The sequence below is a fragment of the Triticum urartu genome, chromosome 7A (genome assembly GCF_056163025.1).
Source record: "Triticum urartu cultivar PI428250 chromosome 7A, HENAU_Tu73, whole genome shotgun sequence".
Taxonomy (NCBI): Eukaryota; Viridiplantae; Streptophyta; class Magnoliopsida; order Poales; family Poaceae; genus Triticum; species Triticum urartu.
In genome coordinates this window covers 452663434-452680604 of record NC_141879.1, presented here as the reverse complement: position 1 = coordinate 452680604, position 17171 = coordinate 452663434, and the positions used below count along the sequence as shown (strand labels likewise).

The window sequence follows — 17171 nt, the reverse complement described above, 5'->3', positions numbered from 1 at the left end:
AGATCCGCAAGGGATTGGTGGTGGGAATCAAATTTCGCTTGGTGGAAATGTAGATCGGGGCCTTCGCAACCATTCCATAGAAAATCAACAAGTTCAATTGGCTAGGGAGAGAGATCGGGCGAAAATGAGCTTTGGAGCAACAATGGAGCTTGGGGAAAAGAGGTAGGTCTTCTTGGGGAAGAAGACCCCCTTATATAGTGGGGGAAACAATCCAACCGTTATCCCCTCATTCAGTCCACAGCGAGCGGTACTACCGCTCTAGGGAGCGGTACTACTGCTGGCCGCAGCGGTACTGCCGCTCGACCCAGCGGTACTACCGCTGGAACCACGCATAGTGCCTAAGGGGGAAGGGATAGAGGAGAGGGCCATTGAGCGGCACTAGTAGCGGTGGTAGGTGTGGTACTACCACTCCTACTGTCACTGCTACTGCCACTGAACTCGAAACGAGAAACACCGGTCTCGAGTCGAGGCGGTACTAGCGTGGAACCGGAGCGGTACTGCCGCCTATGTTCATGGGCGGTACTACTGCGCTGAAACAACGATACTACCGCCTGCGGCGCTAGGCAGTACTGCCGCTCTGGGCCACGGTACTACCGTTGGCACCTCTTCTATGCCACTTCCACGATAACATGGATACACCACGAATGTAGGAAGGAGGGATGAGAGCAAAAGAGATGTGTACGTGCAAATTCCACCGACTCGTTTCGATACGGGCCCCCTCTTGATAGTACGGTATCTCCTACGACTCAAGTCCACCAAAACCGAAATGAAGGAGACCTACACCGTCTTCACTTTGAGCTCTGAGGGGAATGAATCATCTTGTTCCAATGAATGAATATCTGAAATGCTCAATGCAAACGATTAGTCCGCAAACGCATTGTCAGCAAACACCAAGACCACTTTAGAGGGAGATATGCCCTAATAGTACCCAAACAGAAACCAGAAATAATAGCATAGACGAGATGCCTAAGAACCAGCCAAATTTTCTTGAAGAAAGCGATAGAGAAGCCATCAGGTCCAGGAGCAGAACTGGAGTTGGACGAGGATACCACCAAGTCAATTTCGTCTGTGGCAAGAGGAATCCTGAGCGATACGCACATCCGCCAGGCATTTGGCCGCTAGAAGATCAGAGAAGAAGGAAAAGACATCTCTTTAATGATCTCAGGATCGGCCACAACCTCTCCGTTGATACACAACTAAGGATAGAACAACGCCTACAACGGCCCTTAGCGATCGGAAAATATGACCGCGTTGTTGCCAATACACCTCCTCCTGTTTATGTAAGCCTAAAAGAGCACTTTCAAGTTCACATCTATGCGCCCAACCCTCCGCATCCATACCAACCGAGTCAGCAGTCGCATCAAGCGTCTTAACACCAGATAAGAGCCTATCTTTTTTTCCTTACGAGCATCCGCCACACGATTCCAGCTCCACCCTTCCAAAAACCGACTGAGGTTGGAGGAAAGGAAACGCCAATCATCAATCGGTCCAAAGGAGCCGTGCGACAACCCAAACAAACCTAGGATCTTAGCAGAAACCAACTGTGGGAAACCCTCAATGAGAAACCAGGAGGCATCAAACCTGAACGGGCGGGAATAGGTCAGGGAGGCCAAGCCAGAGTCCAGAAGGAGGGGGGGTATGATCACTGCCAATGGCAGATTCCGCAGCAAGAGAAGAACGAGGGAAAAGAATATCCCAATTAGGAGACGAGAACACCCTATCAAGAACTGAGCGAACCGGGTCCAGCTGATGATTTGACCACGTAATTCGTGCCCCAGATCTATGAAAAAAAGCTCACGAAGCGCATAGTTGAAGACAAAGTCATTCAAACCCTCAGCTCTAGACCACGAAAAGTTGGAATTGTTTTTATCCCATGGAAATCCAATGAGATTAAAGTCACCACCAAGCGGGAAAGGCTGTAACAGAATCCAACTTAGCAAACAGCTCCAACAAGAAGGACCGAGAGAAAGAGTGGTCGGCCGGACCATAAACCCCAATAAATTCCTAGTTTTTATCCAAAACCCTATGGTACTACACCAAACTAGCAAAGTTAGAGCCCGAGTCAAACGAAACCAAGTCAAAAACATCCAGATCGGCCCCTAAAAGAATATCACCAGACCGACCAATAGCAGGGAGCCAATTCCAACCGGAAGTACCATCCCCAGCCAAAGAAGCAAGATCAGAATGGGAAAACGACTCCTTATTGGTCGCTTGCAGACAAATTAAATTTGATATATTATTAGCGCTAATATACTCTTTAAGCAGGTTCCAACGCTCCCTAGCCCCGAAGCCCCTCATATTTCAAGCTCTCACTAGACCATGATGGCGTGCGTTGCTGCACCCGTCCATTTCTACAATCAGATGGTAAGATCTTTTGTAGCCTGAAAATTTTGGATTAATATAACTTCTGTTTGCATTTTCTACATGTATAGAAAAACTTGTTATGCTTGCACAGAAGGCGGATTTTGGCTTTTTCTGTTTGCCATGTTTCCTTTTATTTTTAATGCAATGGTGGAGGTAGTACTTTCAAATTTCAGTATAAGCAAAAAAAAATACCACATATGATATGTCTCGTTTTAATCACGTAGTCTGGAATTTCCACACCTCGGTAGAATCTGCGCATTACAACAAGATACACCAAAATGAAAGAAGTATCAAGGCTAGCTTGCCTGAGTACCGAATTGCTGAAAAGAAAAGTTACCTAATATGTTGAGGACAGAGAAAAGGGTTGGAACAGTACGCTTAGTCTATAGCAGCCAAATGGTGTCAATCCTTAATCTGAATCCTCAATAACTATAGCATAAAAAGTACGTTTAGAGATAAGAATGTCATATGTCTATCTACTTCATAAGGCATAACAATGCGGGGAGGTGTTTTGGCTCCGGGAGTCATTTTCTTCCGCGTGAACAATAAAATAAAATAAAATATTGAAATTTTTGTAGATGTTTGTGTTAGTGTCACAAGCATGCTTGACAATTTTCATGCGACACATGGAATTTGCATATGTACCTGGATCAGTTCAGAACCTTTTTGTGTGTGTGTGCGCGCACGTAAATGTCAACAACTTTGTGATAACAAAACACTTGGCATGCAGTAATAATATTACTCTGTTAAGTGATAATTAGAGAGCACAGGGGGAGATAAGAAGGGGTGTGACCGTGTGAGCATAATTCCTCAAGCTGTGCTAATATTTGCCTATGCGTTTCTAGTAGTCTTGTTATGCTCCCACTCGAATCTTAACAGCACACATAGGAATAGAGGATACAAGTCCCAAATCGATCTAGGGTTCTAAGGAAGAAGGGGATCGAGCGAGAGAAGAGTGCCGCCGCCAGCCGAATACTTTCTCCACACCTCACGCGGGAGGGCTCGAGTCCTACTTAACCCTACGCGCTGTCACCCAAGTGTGGGCCGAAAACTTGCTGTTGGGCTTGGCTTCACGTCTTGGTCATTCCCGTCCAGCCGCTGAAGATACAGCCTGGCCCGTAGTGGTAGCTGCAGGTGGGGCCAGGGTGGCAGGGACTGTAACATCCCCTCCCCCTCGAGACACAGCTTGCCCCCAAGCTGGCGCCTCTGGGAAATGGTGTTGGAGCTCCGTGGCGTCCTCCCAGGTTGCCAGTTCCAGTGGTTGGTCTGTCCAGCGCATGCGCACCTGCGATGCGCTGGTGCTTCCGCGCCGAATGACTCGGTGCTGCAGGATCTCTTCCGGGATTGGGCTTGCCGCTGCCGCTACTGGTAGTAGCTCGAGGGCATGCTCAGTGGGTGGTAAGGCTTGACGAAGCTGGGAGACGTGGAATGCCTGATGCACTGTGTTGGAGTCCGGCAGTTGAAGCTTGTAGGCCACTGCTCCCACGCGCTGCAGAATCTTGTAAGGCCCAAAGTACTTGAAGGCCAACTTTTGGTTGGTGCGGGTGGTCATCGAACGCTGCACATACGGTTGCAGCTTCAGGAACACCCAGTCATTGACGGCGAAGACGCGGTCGGAACGACGCTTGTCAGCAGACTCCTTCATTTGTTGTCGAGCTCGCAGAAGATGTTGCCGGATCAGCGCCTCCATTTGAGCCATGTCTTGCAGCCACTCCGCAAGGTCTGGTGACGAGCAAGCCACGGGGTCGACAATGCCGAAGAAACGGGGAGCGTGTCCGTAGAGAACTTTAAACGGAGTCATCCCCAATGCCGAGTGTGGTGATGTGTTGTACCAAAACTCAACGAGGGCTAGCCATGCCTGCCACTTGGTAGGGCAAGCATTGACGAAGCAGCGAAGGAAGATTTACAGGCATTGGTTAACCTGCTCCATTTGCCCATCTGTCTGTGGGTGTCATGACGTGCTCATGCGAAGCTTGGTGTGGGTGAGACGAAAAAAGCTCCTTCCACAGGGTACTGGTGAAGACCGAGTCGCGATCTGAGACGATCGACTCGGGCAACCCATGCAGCTTGTAGATGTTAGACATGAAGGCCTGCGCCACTTGAAAAGATGTGAATGGGTGAGACAAAGCAACGAAGTGTGCATACCGGGAAACTTGTCGACTACCACCAAGATGGAGTTGAATCCCGAGGAACGCAGAAGGCCTTCGACAAAATCCATCGTGATCATTTGCCAAGCTTGGGTTGGTACTGGAAGAGGCTCGAGAAGGCCTGGGTAGCAGACCCGTTCCGGCTTGGCCTGTTTGCAAGTATGGCATGCCTCTACAAACATTTTGACATGGTGTTTGAGTCCCGGCCAGGTGAACAACCGTCGGACGCGTCGGTAAGTTGCATTGAATCCCGAATGGCCCCTAATTGCTCAAGTATGCAGAGCCTCTAGCACTTGCTTTTGCAGGGGCACGTTGTCACCCAGCCACACTCGGCCATGTTGCTTAATGATGCCATCGCATAGCTGATACCCATCCTGGGCGTCCTGGTTTGTCGCCAATCTGGACAATAGGCACTGTGTGGATGGGTCGTCTTGATAACCAAGTTGGACTGCTTCCAGCCAAGCTGGCACTGCTGCGGTGATGGTCGCGAGGTCTCCCTGTGGAGGACCAGGAAGGCGAGAGAGAGAATCAGCCGCTCGGTTGTCCAAACCTCGCTTGTAGACGATGCGATACCGCAACCCCAGTAGCTTGACCATAACTTTCTACTGCCATGGAGTAGACAGCCTTTGATCCTCCAAATGAATGAGGCTTCGTTGATCTGTATGGATAATGAACTCATCATGTTGAAGATACGGGCACTAGTGATCGATAGCCAAAAGAATCGCCAGCCCTTCCTTCTCATATGTCGAGAGCATGCGGTTGCGCGGCCCGAGCGCACGGCTCAGGAAACCGAGTGGGTGCTTTTCTTGCATCAAGACCACCCCAATACCCAAATTTGAAGCATCTGTTTCCAGCTCAAATGTTTTAGAGAAATTTGGCAGGGCCAGCACTGGCGCAGTAACCAAAGCCTGTTCCAGAGCCCGGAATGCGCCATTTTCCAATTCAGTCCAGCGAAAAACTATCCCTTTCTTAAGCAGATTTGTGAGCGGCTGGGAGGTAATAGCGAAACCATGGACGAACTTGCGATAGTACCCCACCAAGCCGAGAAAACCCCTCACTTCCTTCACATTGGTGGGTACCAGCCACCTTTGCACTGCTGCAATGTTCTTCTCGTCGGTGTGCACCCCATTGTCGCTGATTTCATGGCCTAGATAGAGTAGTTTTGAGCTGGCAAAAGTGCACTTGTTGTATTGATCTTCAACTGCTGCTCATGCAGCAACTGAAAAACTTACGGAGCAGCCGAATGTGTGAGTCCAAGTCTTCACTATAAACAAGGATATCATCAATGAAAACGAGCACTCCATGACGAAGTAAGGGTGCCAGGACCATGCTCATGCCCCCTTGAAAGGTTGGTGGCCCACCGGTAACGCCATACGACAGGACTTTGAACTCGAAGTGGCCATGGTGTGTTTTGAACGCCGTCTTGTGCTCGTCCTCGGGTCGCATCCGAATTTGGTGGTAGCCTGCCCGCAAGTCCAGACTGGTGAACACCCGAGCTGCTGCTAGCTCGTCGAGCAACTCATCAATAACCGGCAGATGATAACAGTTCTTGACTGTGATTGCATTGAGGTGTCAGTAATCCACACAGAAGCGCCAAGTAAGATCTTTCTTCTGAACCAATAAGACCGGAGAGGCAAAAGGACTCACACTTGGCTGAATAATGCCTTGGGCTAGCATGTTAGCCACTTCCCGCTCTATCTCATCCTTTTGCATCGGGCTGTATCGGTAAGGGCGCAGGTTGACAGGTCGTGCCCCCGGCACCAAAGGAATGGCGTGATCAAAGGCCCGTTGTAGTGGCAATCCTCGTGGTTCCTCAAATAGCACGCCATACTGCTCAATGAGTTCACTAATGGCTGCTGGAATGGGTGGTTGTCCCATGTCTTCCGTGGTTGAACAGAGTTGCACAACTCGAACTACTGCCTCTTGGTTCAACAAACAATGCAATTCCTCCCTCGAGATCAGATCACAGTGAGTGATATCCACCCTCACCCCACTGAGATGCACCTGGGTGCCCTTGTACTCGAAGTCCATGGTCTTCTGGAGCCGATGTACTTTCATTGGACTATGGCACACCAGCCAGTCGATACCCAATATCACACCATAACAACCAAGAGGCAAAACCTTCAGATCTATCTCGAAATCGACTCCCTGAGAACGCCAGGTGCATGCTGGTATTTCCTGATTGCAATGAAGAACCCCACCATTGGCCACCCGCACCGAAATGGCACGCTTGGCTGGCTGCACTCCCTGTAGGTGTTGAGCCAAAGACGAGCTTACAAAACTATGTGAAGATCCTGAGTTCACCAGCATGAGAACTTCCCGCTGTTGCACCCAACCATGCAGACGCATTGTTGTCGGTGATTCTGCCTCTTCGACAGCTTCTCGCTACAGGACACAACAATCCGCTTCACTAGCAGTCACCTCCACTTGAGCTGGCTCGATCGGTGTTTGTTGAAGCATCTCGATCAGTTCTTTCGACCACATGAAGCTGCACAGTAGGGGCACAACGATGGTCGTGCCCCCACCGTTCGCCACAAGTGAAGCACAGGCCCTTGGCACGGCGGTAGGCCCGCAGCGCCGTTAGCTTGTCGTCGTTGGCCGGTGGTCGGGAAGTGTCCAGGGTGCGGCAATCGTCTTGGCGCAACTCGCTCGAAGCGATGCCGACCTTCATTGGTGGGGCAGGCAGCGGCAACACCATGCGAGGGATCGCCCGTCCTCCCACTGGCGTGGAGAGAGGCACCGAAGGACGTCGTTCGTCCTGCCGGAATGTGTCCACCACCTATTCCTATAAACAAGCAAGATCACAGCAGTATCCAAATTTCGTGGGCGATGAAGAACAACAGCGACACGAATATCTCGATGTAACCCCTCCATAAACTGGGTAACAAAAAATGCAGGATCCCAAGAAGTGTGGTGAGCTAATAGGTTATGCATAATTTGTGTAAATTTCTCAGCATACTCGGTGACTGTGCCCGTTTGTTTCAGCCTGTTAAACTGTCTAATAAGATACTAAAATTCCTCCTTACCAAACTGCGTACATATGGCAGTAGCAAACTCTCCCGAATCCTGATAGTGCAAGTGTGCTTGGGAAGATTGCAACCAAGTAAGAGCTCCATCTGTGAAATACATGGCAGCACAACCGACCCAAGTGTCTGGACTAAGCGTGCATACCCAGAAATACGCCTCACATTTGAGGCGCCATGCTCTGGGGTTCATCCCATCAAACAGGGGAAAATTGAACCGCAGTGGTGGTGGCATGCGGAGGTACCCATGGTCCCCGGAAAACGACTACTCGCCATGGTGATAGAAGTCGGACGTACCAGTGGCCGGAGGTAATCGAGGGGTGCGGATCTCCCCTGACGATTTCCCTCGAAGATCAGTGAAGATGACGTGGCCATCGGGCCTGTGACCAGTGTCACCACGAGCTAGAGTGTCGATGGTGCACAGATGGGACGCGTCGGCCATCGGTGATAGAAGCCGGGGCCGCAACCCGTCCGCGAGTTGGGGAAGCAACGGCGGGCAGCTCGCTGAGCCGCAGGGGAGGGGGTGGTGGAGCGGTCGTCGTGGCCTTGTCTGATGGCAGGGTAGTGGCGACCTTGTCGATCTGAGTCCGCAAGTGACCCACCTTCGATCGGATCTCCTCCACGGACTGCTCGATCAGGGGGCGCTATCCCTACAACTCGTGGACGATGGGGTGGATGTCTTCGATTTTGGTGGTGAGGGCCGCGATTGCCGCGGTCAGATCGGCGATTGCCTTGGTGTGCTCCTCCATCATCGTGGCCTTGCCTTTTCGTGGCTGGATGATCGATGGGAATCGGCCAGCCAAATTGAGGAGGGTGGAGAAAAATTTGGGGGTGGATCGGATGGGCTCTGATACCATTTTTTATGCTCCCACTCGAATCTTAACAGCACACATAGGAATAGAGGATACAAGTCCCAAATCAATCTAGGGTTCTAAGGAAGAAGGGGATCGAGCGAGAGAAGAGTGTCGTCGCCAGCCGAATACTTTCTCCACACCTCACGCAGGAGGGCTCGAGTCCTACTTAACCCTACGCGATGTCACCCAAGTGTGGATCGGAAACTTGCTGTTGGGCTTGGCTTCACGTCTTGGTCGTTCCCGTCCAGCCGCTGAAGATACGACCTGGCCCGTAGTGGTAGATGCAGGTGGGGCCAGGGTGGCAGGGACTGTAACAAGTCTGAACCAGAGGCGGCAATTGTTCAGCTTGCCGTCCGAAGTTCCTCAACAAGACACTTAGTTACCTCAATGCTGGAACTGTAGCAGCTACAGGAAATTGATAGTGACAGGACCGCATGCAGGAGCATACCAATTTGACATGGACTGATTTGCGGAAACTGGAGCTCGAAATGTTGTTCGAGGCTTGCAGCCGAAAAACAAAACAGGTGGTGTAAAAGACCTCCTCGCACAGGAGCCACGGCCGGTAGCTCGCCACCACCACTGCGCCCACCATCATCTTTGCCTCTGCTCTGCTCCAGCCCTCTCCTCTGAACCAGCGGGTAAGTTATCCACCGCCTCCTCATGCCCACATGTTGTTTGCCTCTCCTTGGCTCCACGGGTAAGTCGCTGCGCTCCCACCGACTGCGAGGGAATTGAAAGAGACCACCATAAACCCCCCACCTTTGATCTGATCTAACTGAACTGGAGTCGCACGAACAAGAGTTTTGGGGGAGAGTAAAGTCACACGAGACTAGTGCACGAGATTATTATTGGGCCACGGCCCGGTGTACGAGAGAGCGCATAGGACGATTTGTGGAGCAGTGGCTCAGGTATGTTAGCCGGACATCTCGCGCAGGCTCACGCGGGCTAGTGTGGGAGAGTGGTAGCTGTGGGATAACATAGAAAGATCTGGTGCGTTCGTGGGTAGATCCGACGGTGTACGATCTCAAATCGCTGTAAGGGGCCATATGCCGCTCTATTATACCGTTTAGTAATTGAACCGAGGAGGTGAAATGGCCGGATATTAATCCGGCGAAGGAAACATCAGGACTAGGCTTGGTTCAAGGCATTGCTTGTGGTGGTCGGGGCGGCGGCGGCGGTGTAGCACCAGCCATCGAAGACATCGATGCCCTGAAGATGGCGTCGACATAGATGCATCATGAGAATATGTAAACGAGGCGCGTGGCGAGGTGTTTGGGCAGAGACGCCTCCAGCAGCTCCCATTACCCAATCTACGGCTGAGATTAGGCCAACTCCACCGCGTGACCCTATCCCGTTCACCCCCGTCCATTTGGGGTAAAACGGACAAACGAGGCGGCCCAGCACGCGGGAGCAAACGGACTTTTGTCCGTTTTGTGTCTGCTTTAGACCCATTTGCAGCCCAAGTTTGCGCCGCTTTTGGGGTGAAACGGACACCACGCGGATGCGCGGGCCGTCTACGCGTGTCCTCCCCTGGCCCGCCCGTCAGTGGCACAGGGCGGGCCTTTTTCTATCCGCCTCCCTCCCTTCAGCCGCACCCCACTCCACTCTTCCCCACTCTTCCCCTCGCTGCCGCCGCCGCTGCCATTGCAGCCTTGCAGTTCAGACACGCGCTCGCCCTTCCCCTTCCCCTCGGCGCCGCCGAGCTACCCAACCACGGCCACCTGGTTTGCGCACCCGCCGGCCGGATTTGGGGCGGATCCGGTCGGTCTTGAGCTCGCCCGGCTGTGGGAGGCGGGCCGCGCCATGGACTGGCCGGACACCTCGCCGGAAGGCCCTGGTAGGGCAGCAAGGCCACATGCAGGCAGTGGCTCCTCCTCCAGCCGCTCGGATCTGCACCGTCAGTGGTCCGCCGGCAGATACACGAATGGCGATCGGCCGGGCTCGGTGCTTGCCCAAAAGCTCGTCGGCGCACCGTTGCCACTCATTAAGTGCAACCACTGCCCAAGGATGGTCGTGCGCCGCGTGTCTACAACGCCGGAACATCCCGGATGGGTGTTCATCAAGTGCTTAAACGATGGGGTATGTGCTCTTTTTAGCTTCGGTTTGTGCTCTAGTTTTGACTAGTTGTGCTAACTACAAATTTTATTGTGTAGCATGGATGCAAGTTTTGGTATTGGGAAGAAGAGTACATCGATATATTGATAGAGCGAAATTTAGTACATGTTCGTGCACTTTTAGCTAGCATAGAGGCTGTAGATGAGACAAGTGCACTTGTTGCTAGATTAGAGGCTAGACACGAGACTAGGTGTGAGGAAGCAACATCTACATCTGGCTTGAAGAAGAAAGGAGGATGCCAGATCGAGCCTCCTCCACAGATCAACAATGAGTGCATCGATAAGGCCCTAACCCAACTCAAGGGGGCAGTTATGGAAGTTGGGTATCTTCTAAAATGTATTCTTGTTGTTCTTAATTTTTTTGTCTTGCTTTACTAGTCAAAATGTGATGATGTATTTTTATGTACCGAAAATGAATGATGAAAAGAAGTTAAGGACTTGCAAAGAAAAATGTATGCGGACAGGATGTGGCCGGGATGCGTCCGCTCGCTGGGTGCACGGCCACCACATCCCAGGACAGGCCCGGACACGAACCCATCGCCCTACCCAAACGGACAGAATCCGGACAAAACGGACGTCCGTTTGGGGTCGCGCGGTGGAGTTGGCCTTAGTCTAACAATGAAGACGTCAGTATGTCCATGCAGGTCAGGCCCACCTGGCAAAGTTGCGTGTGTTGAACGCCCAAGATATCAGGTCAGCTCATAACTTCGTAAGTGAAGACCGAGACTCTTCTCCCTCCCCTCCCCCACCCCCGCGCTCCGCCGTCGGCCACCCCGGCCCCGGCGTCCACCACCCTCGCGCCGGTGACCACTCCGATCCCGGCGGCCACCTCTCCTGTTCGGTCGCATGCCGCCCGCTCTCATGGCGGTGAGATCTGGAAGTCCGGAGTCCGTCTCGTCTGCGTTCCCCTGCCCTCGCCCGGTGGTCTCTGTCCTTGGCCTTTCGGGCTCTCCGTGCGCGCGCTCCTCCTCGGACGGCCCCGCTTCGGCTAGGTTGTCGGTGTCGGGGCCGGCTGGAACCGGGGCAAGGCCTCCCACAAGGCTCTCTGGCGGAGGCGCAAGGCGCAGCGGCGCGTCCAGGGTCCCCCCTGCCCGCCTGCTTCCTCTTCCTCGGAGCGCAGTCAGTACCCGTGCCATCAATGCTTCAGGGGCGGCCACCGCAAGCAAGGCTGCACCTTTCCGCCGCTTTGCATCCGCTGCAACCTGGAGGGCCATTCTTCTGGCCAGTACAAGAGGCCTCGCAGTCCCACCCCGGTCGAGGAGCTGCGCCGCGCCGTGGCGGCTAAAGTTGCGCGGATGGATGTCGGATCCCCGCCGGCGTTTGGTGCTGGGTGTGCTCCGCTGGATCCTTGGAAGAACGCGTTGTCGGCGCCGCCGGCACGGTTCTCGCAAAGTGTTCCTGTGGTGCGCCCCGCGCCTCCCATGCTGCCGGTGGGGGCGGGGGAGAACATCTGCATCCTCAGGCGCTCTCAGGTCATGGACGACATGGAGGCTAGACTTAGGCTGGCAGCGGCGGCGTACGTTGGAGGTGCAAGGCCACCAGTGTCCTGCGTGGAGGCAGCAGAGGCCATCGCTGCGCAGCTCAGTATCCCCAGGCACACGTTTTCGGTGCATCGTTTCCATCCAGAGGACTTTCTGATAGTTTTCGCCACCCCGGAGTTCCGCAACACCGCCACGGGCGCCGACTCGGTGAGGCACCAGGGGTTCGAGCTCTTCTTCCGGCCTTGGATCAGGCAAGCCTAGGCCACGGCCAGAGTGATGAGGGTGCTGGTTGACATCATGATCGAGGGCATCCCGTCCCATGCTTGGGATTGGGAGACGGCGGACAAAATCCTGGGTTCGTCATGCGACATCATCAATCTTGCGCCGGAGACAGCCAGTCGGGAGGACTTGTCGCTGTTCAAGCTTCGGGCGTGGTGTCATGATCCGGACCTTGTTCCTGTGGAGAAGCGCCTGTGGATTCCGGAGCCGGACGAGGAGGCTGAGCATCCGGCGGGCCGCTGGCAGGCTTGCCACCGTTTGTTAGAGTACCCCACCTTGGTGCACATTGGGCGCATGAGAGATTTTACACCACCAAAGAATTGGTGCCGGCCGGCGAGCTTGGATGGCAGTGGGCAGAGTGGTCTGCCTGACGACTCAGACGACTCGTTTGCCGGCGGCGAGCTTCAGGTCCTGCCCTGGACGAGAGGCATGCGTGACTCCCGCGGATCAGCGCGGATGGGCGGCGATGCCGCCGGCGCTGGCTCAGGCCGTTCCTACGCGCAGGCATTGGTGGGCAAAGTGTGGCCGTCCAGCTGGCGTCTGCCGCCCATGAGCCTCGCTTTGGGGGTAGACCCCGCAGGCCGCGCCACCATGGTGGAGTCGCCCGTTGCGAGGCTGCCAGCCAGTTCACCACCTGTCCCTGTCATGGAGACTGTGGTCAGATCGCCACTTGTCCCTGGCATGGAGACTGTGGTTGGCCTGGTTCGCATCGCCTCAAAGGAGTTGGTGGCGGCTGCCCCTATAGCGATGGACCAGGGTATGGGCCCGGCCATGGGATCTGGTGTCGCACCAATTATTATGGCGGCAGAGGTGCAGGCTGTCGAGTCCGTGACAGCCCCTGCGAGAGATCAAGCGGACCAGGCCGCTTTGGGGCAGGTGCCACGCATGGTGAGCAAGGAGGATCAGATGGGCCAGGAGGCTCTTTTGACTGACTCGCAGTTGGGCGCGGACCCCACGGTCGAGAAGGATCCCGAGGCGGCTCTGCCTGTGCGGGAGACAGGGGAAGTGGACGATGTTGTCCCTGCCGGATCCGAGCTGCAACTGGATTCGTGTGGCCCACTTGTGGCCACGGAGGTTGGTGTCTCATTGGATGCAGAGAATCCTGCGCCAGTTCCGATCCCATCATTGGATCCCGACAAGCTTATTCCCTCGGCTGGCATGGGCGTTGGGGCAGACGAGTGTAGCCCGGTGATTGGCGTGCATGGGGGTGTGGACGCTGGCCTATCAGTGAGTGGGGCGTCGATCCCGGCACGGCTTGGCCCAATCATGGAGTTTGTTTCTGCCGTTGACATGCACAATGACGAGCTGCCTCCCAGGCAGGCCCTAGGAGAGGTTTCGGACATGCAGATCGCTCTTCCTGGTGAACTCGATGGCATGTCCGCCCAGGAATCAGCTGCCTACTCTAAGTTAAAATGGTTTTGCTCTAGCCTTGTGAAGAAACTGGCCCCACCCCTTCTCAAGGAAGTCCAAGCATCCAACCTTCAGGCGGAGGCTGAGCCGTTCACCCCTCGACGCTGCACCTGTGGCAGCAAGAAACTGTCGGAGCACAAGAGCAACAAGGCCAGCCAGGCGGAAAATGTTCTCATGAGAGCGTTGGGACTCGTCCCGGATGACTTGGACGTGGACGACATGGTTGTTAACGAGCTGCAGAAAATCTTCGACTCACCGCTTCGGTATCAGCACGTTCGGGTCATCGCGGCTCTCTTTGGGAAAGAGGTGCTGCCCATGGATGTTCTGGAGAAGGGTTCGGCCTCGGCGGTGCGTGTGCATTAAGCGCTTGGTGGGTCCTGGAGTTTGTCGCTTAGTTCTATATGGATATAAACCTGCAAATACTAAGTTGGAACGTGCGCGGGCTGAACTGTCCTGCAAAGAGGGCGGCGGTTAGGAAGTTTGTGCAGGCAGCCAAGGTGAACTTGGTGTGCCTCCAGGAAACTAAGCTAGATGTACTGGATCAATTTGTGGTTCTCCAATGTTTAGGTCCGTCCTTCGACGGCTTCGATTACTTGCCGGCGTCTGAGACTCGTGGTGGGATTTTACTTGCATGGGACAGAATGGTGATGGATGTGGATGCACTAGTGCATGACACCAACTCCCTTAGTGGCATGGTTCATAGCAAGGACGGTACCAATTGGTGGATCACTGTGGTTTACGGGCCACGAGGAGATGAGCTTAAAATGGCGTTTCTTGAGGAGCTGAGGGCCAGGAGACTAGCCTGTCAGGGGCCATGGATGGTCCTCGGCGACTTTAACATGATTCTTCATGCTTCCAAGAAAAGTAATGCCAATCTCAATAGGAGAATGATGCAGCGGTTCAGAGGTTTTGTTGATGCTCACGAGCTCAAGGAGCTTTACATGCACAGAAGGAGTTTTACTTGGTCTAACGAACGAGATTTGCCGACCATGATGAAGATCGACAGAGTGCTGGTTTCCGTCGATTGGGAGCTCAGTTTTTCGGACTGCCTGCTCCAGGCCCTTTTGACTAACATCTCGGATCACGCGCCCCTTCACCTCTCCATGAGTGTGTCGTTCTGTTCCAAGAAGCGTTTCTGTTTTGAGCTCTATTGGACTAAGCTGGATGGATTTGAGGAGGCTGTCAGGGAGGCCTGGTCTTGCGACGAGGGGATCGTGGACCCATTTAAGCGCCTGGATGCTCTGCTCAGGAACACGGGTACGACCCTTCAGGCCCGGGGTCAGCGCAAAACAGGGAACATTAAGATCCAGATAGCAGTGGCGAACTGGGTTATCGCGAGGCTGGACAGAGTTCAGGAAACCAGGTTGCTTTCCCTGGAAGAGCTATGGCTCAGACGCACCCTCAAGCATGCGCTACTAGGTCTCGCTTCCCTGGAGCGAACTATCGAGAGACAGAGATCTAGGATCCGATGGATCAAGGAGGGGGATGCGAACACCAAACTATTCCAAGCTGTGGCAAACGGACGTAGATCAAAGAATTTCATCGCTCATGTCAGGCACAATGGCGTTATTTACACTGATCAAGATCGGAAGGAGGAGATCTTCACTGAAGCTTACGAAGGACTGCTGGGACGTGCACGTGCGAGGGAATCTGGCTTGAACCTTGACTTTCTAGGGATTCCTGTTGTTGATCTTCAAGATCTCGAGCAGATGTTCACGGAGGAAGAAGTCTGGAACACCATAAAAGAACTACCCGCGGATCGTGCACCGGGACCGGACGGATTTATTGGGGCCTTCTACCACCGTGCTTGGCCAATCATCAAACAGGACATCATGGCCGTGATGCTCAAGCTATTCGTTGGGGATAGCAGAGGATTCAGCAAGCTTAATCGCGCCCACATCGTTCTCATCCCGAAAAAGCCGGATGCGCAAGAGGTTGGTGACTTCCACCCAATCAGTTTGCCTCACAGCGTTGCCAAACTGTTCGCCAAGATGCTCGCGAGCAGAGCTAGGAAGAGGATGAAGGATATTGTTGCGGCCAATCAGCCCGCCTTCATCCTTGGCAGGAGCTTACATGATAATTTCCTGCTCGTGCGCCAACTCGCAAGGAGAATTCATGCCCACCGTGATCCCAGAGTGTTCCTAAAATTGGATATTTCGCGCGCCTTTGATTCCTTGGTGTGGCCTTTCCTCTTTGACGTCCTTCGCGCGAAAGGATTCGGCAACAAGTGGATTGGCTGGGTGGCTGCGCTGCTCAACTCGGCAAGCACCAAGGTCGTGGTGAACGGGGTCCCCGGAAGGAGTTTTGTGCACGCCAAGGGCTTAAGGCAGGGAGATCCCATCTCGCCCCTGTTATTCGTGATCGCGATGGATGTATTAACCAGCATCATCAACAAAGCAGAATCAGATGGCATTATCAGTGCGCTCACGGGAGTCACGGCTCTGCAGCGTCTGTCGATTTATGCCGACGATGTGGTCTTGTTCATCAGGCCTTCGGCGCAGGACTTGAGTTTTGTTCGGAACGCTCTCCAAATCTTCGGCGAGGCGTCCGGCCTTAAGGTCAATTACGCCAAATCCTCCGCCATTCTCATCAGAGGGGATGAGCAAGATCAGCAGAGGGTGGCGGACGTGCTGCAATGTCAGGCGGGTGAGTTCCCCTGTAGATATCTTGGAATGCAACTGGCGATCCGGCAACTCACCAGGGCGCAATGGCAACCCCTTCTAGATTAGGAAAAGCGCTTCGTGCCCGCGTGGCAGAGAGGGCTAATCCAGCGGGCTGGCAGGCTAGTTCTGGTCAAGTCTGTCGCGACAGCTAGGCCTGTCCACCATTTAATGGTGATGGAAGCGCCGATATGGGTTCTCGATGAGATCAATAGTTGGATGAGAGCATTCTTCTGGAAAGGAAAAGAGAAGGTTAGCGGAGGGCACTGTCAGGTCGCTTGGAACTCCATTTGTCGACCGACCCAATTTGGTGGCCTGGGCGTGAAGAACCTGCAATTACAAGCTTTTGCGCTGCAAGTCCGCTGGGAATGGCTCCGTAGAACAGACCCTGGCAGACCGTGGCAAGGTATCCCCATGACCGATGACCAGTCGGCAAGGCAGGTGTTTGACAGCCTTGTGTTGATCAAGGTGGGCGATGGAAGCCGCGTGCTATTCTGGAGGGATAGATGGATTCACGGGTTTGCGATCATTGATATCGCACCGCTGATTGTTAGCGGAGTGGATACTCGCACGCGCAACAGGAGGACGGTTCAAGAGGCCCTGACCAACAATAGATGGCTCCAGGATATACATGGCAACGTTTCCTTCACGGCCCAACTCCAACTCATGCACCTGGGGCACGCGATTGGAACTGTGCAGAGGTCCGCGCAGATGCCAGACACCTTCTCGTGGCCCTGCGACAAATCTGGAGTATATACGGCGAGATCTACCTATCAAAGGTTGTGTGATGGCTTGGAGAGGGTCCCCTTTGTGAAGTGTGTTTGGCGGAGCTGGGCACC

General features: G+C 53.9%; 1 protein-coding gene and 3 pseudogenes across 1 annotated transcript; 1 reads left to right on the top strand and 3 right to left on the bottom strand.

Annotated features, from left to right (window-relative positions):
* Nucleotides 1-2746: 2746 nt before the first annotated feature.
* LOC147959918 (uncharacterized) lies at nt 2747-7209 on the bottom strand (annotated as a pseudogene).
* On the bottom strand, nt 3446-4063 carry LOC147959919 (uncharacterized). The gene has a single exon (XM_087533036.1). The coding sequence runs from the start codon at nt 4061-4063 to the stop codon at nt 3446-3448; it is 618 nt and encodes a 205-aa protein (XP_087389162.1).
* A 311-nt stretch (nt 7210-7520) lies between the features above and the next one.
* On the bottom strand, nt 7521-8391 carry LOC147959917 (uncharacterized; annotated as a pseudogene).
* Nucleotides 8392-11622: 3231 nt separating this feature from the next.
* Nucleotides 11623-14035, top strand: LOC147959916 (uncharacterized; annotated as a pseudogene).
* Nucleotides 14036-17171: the final 3136 nt, after the last annotated feature.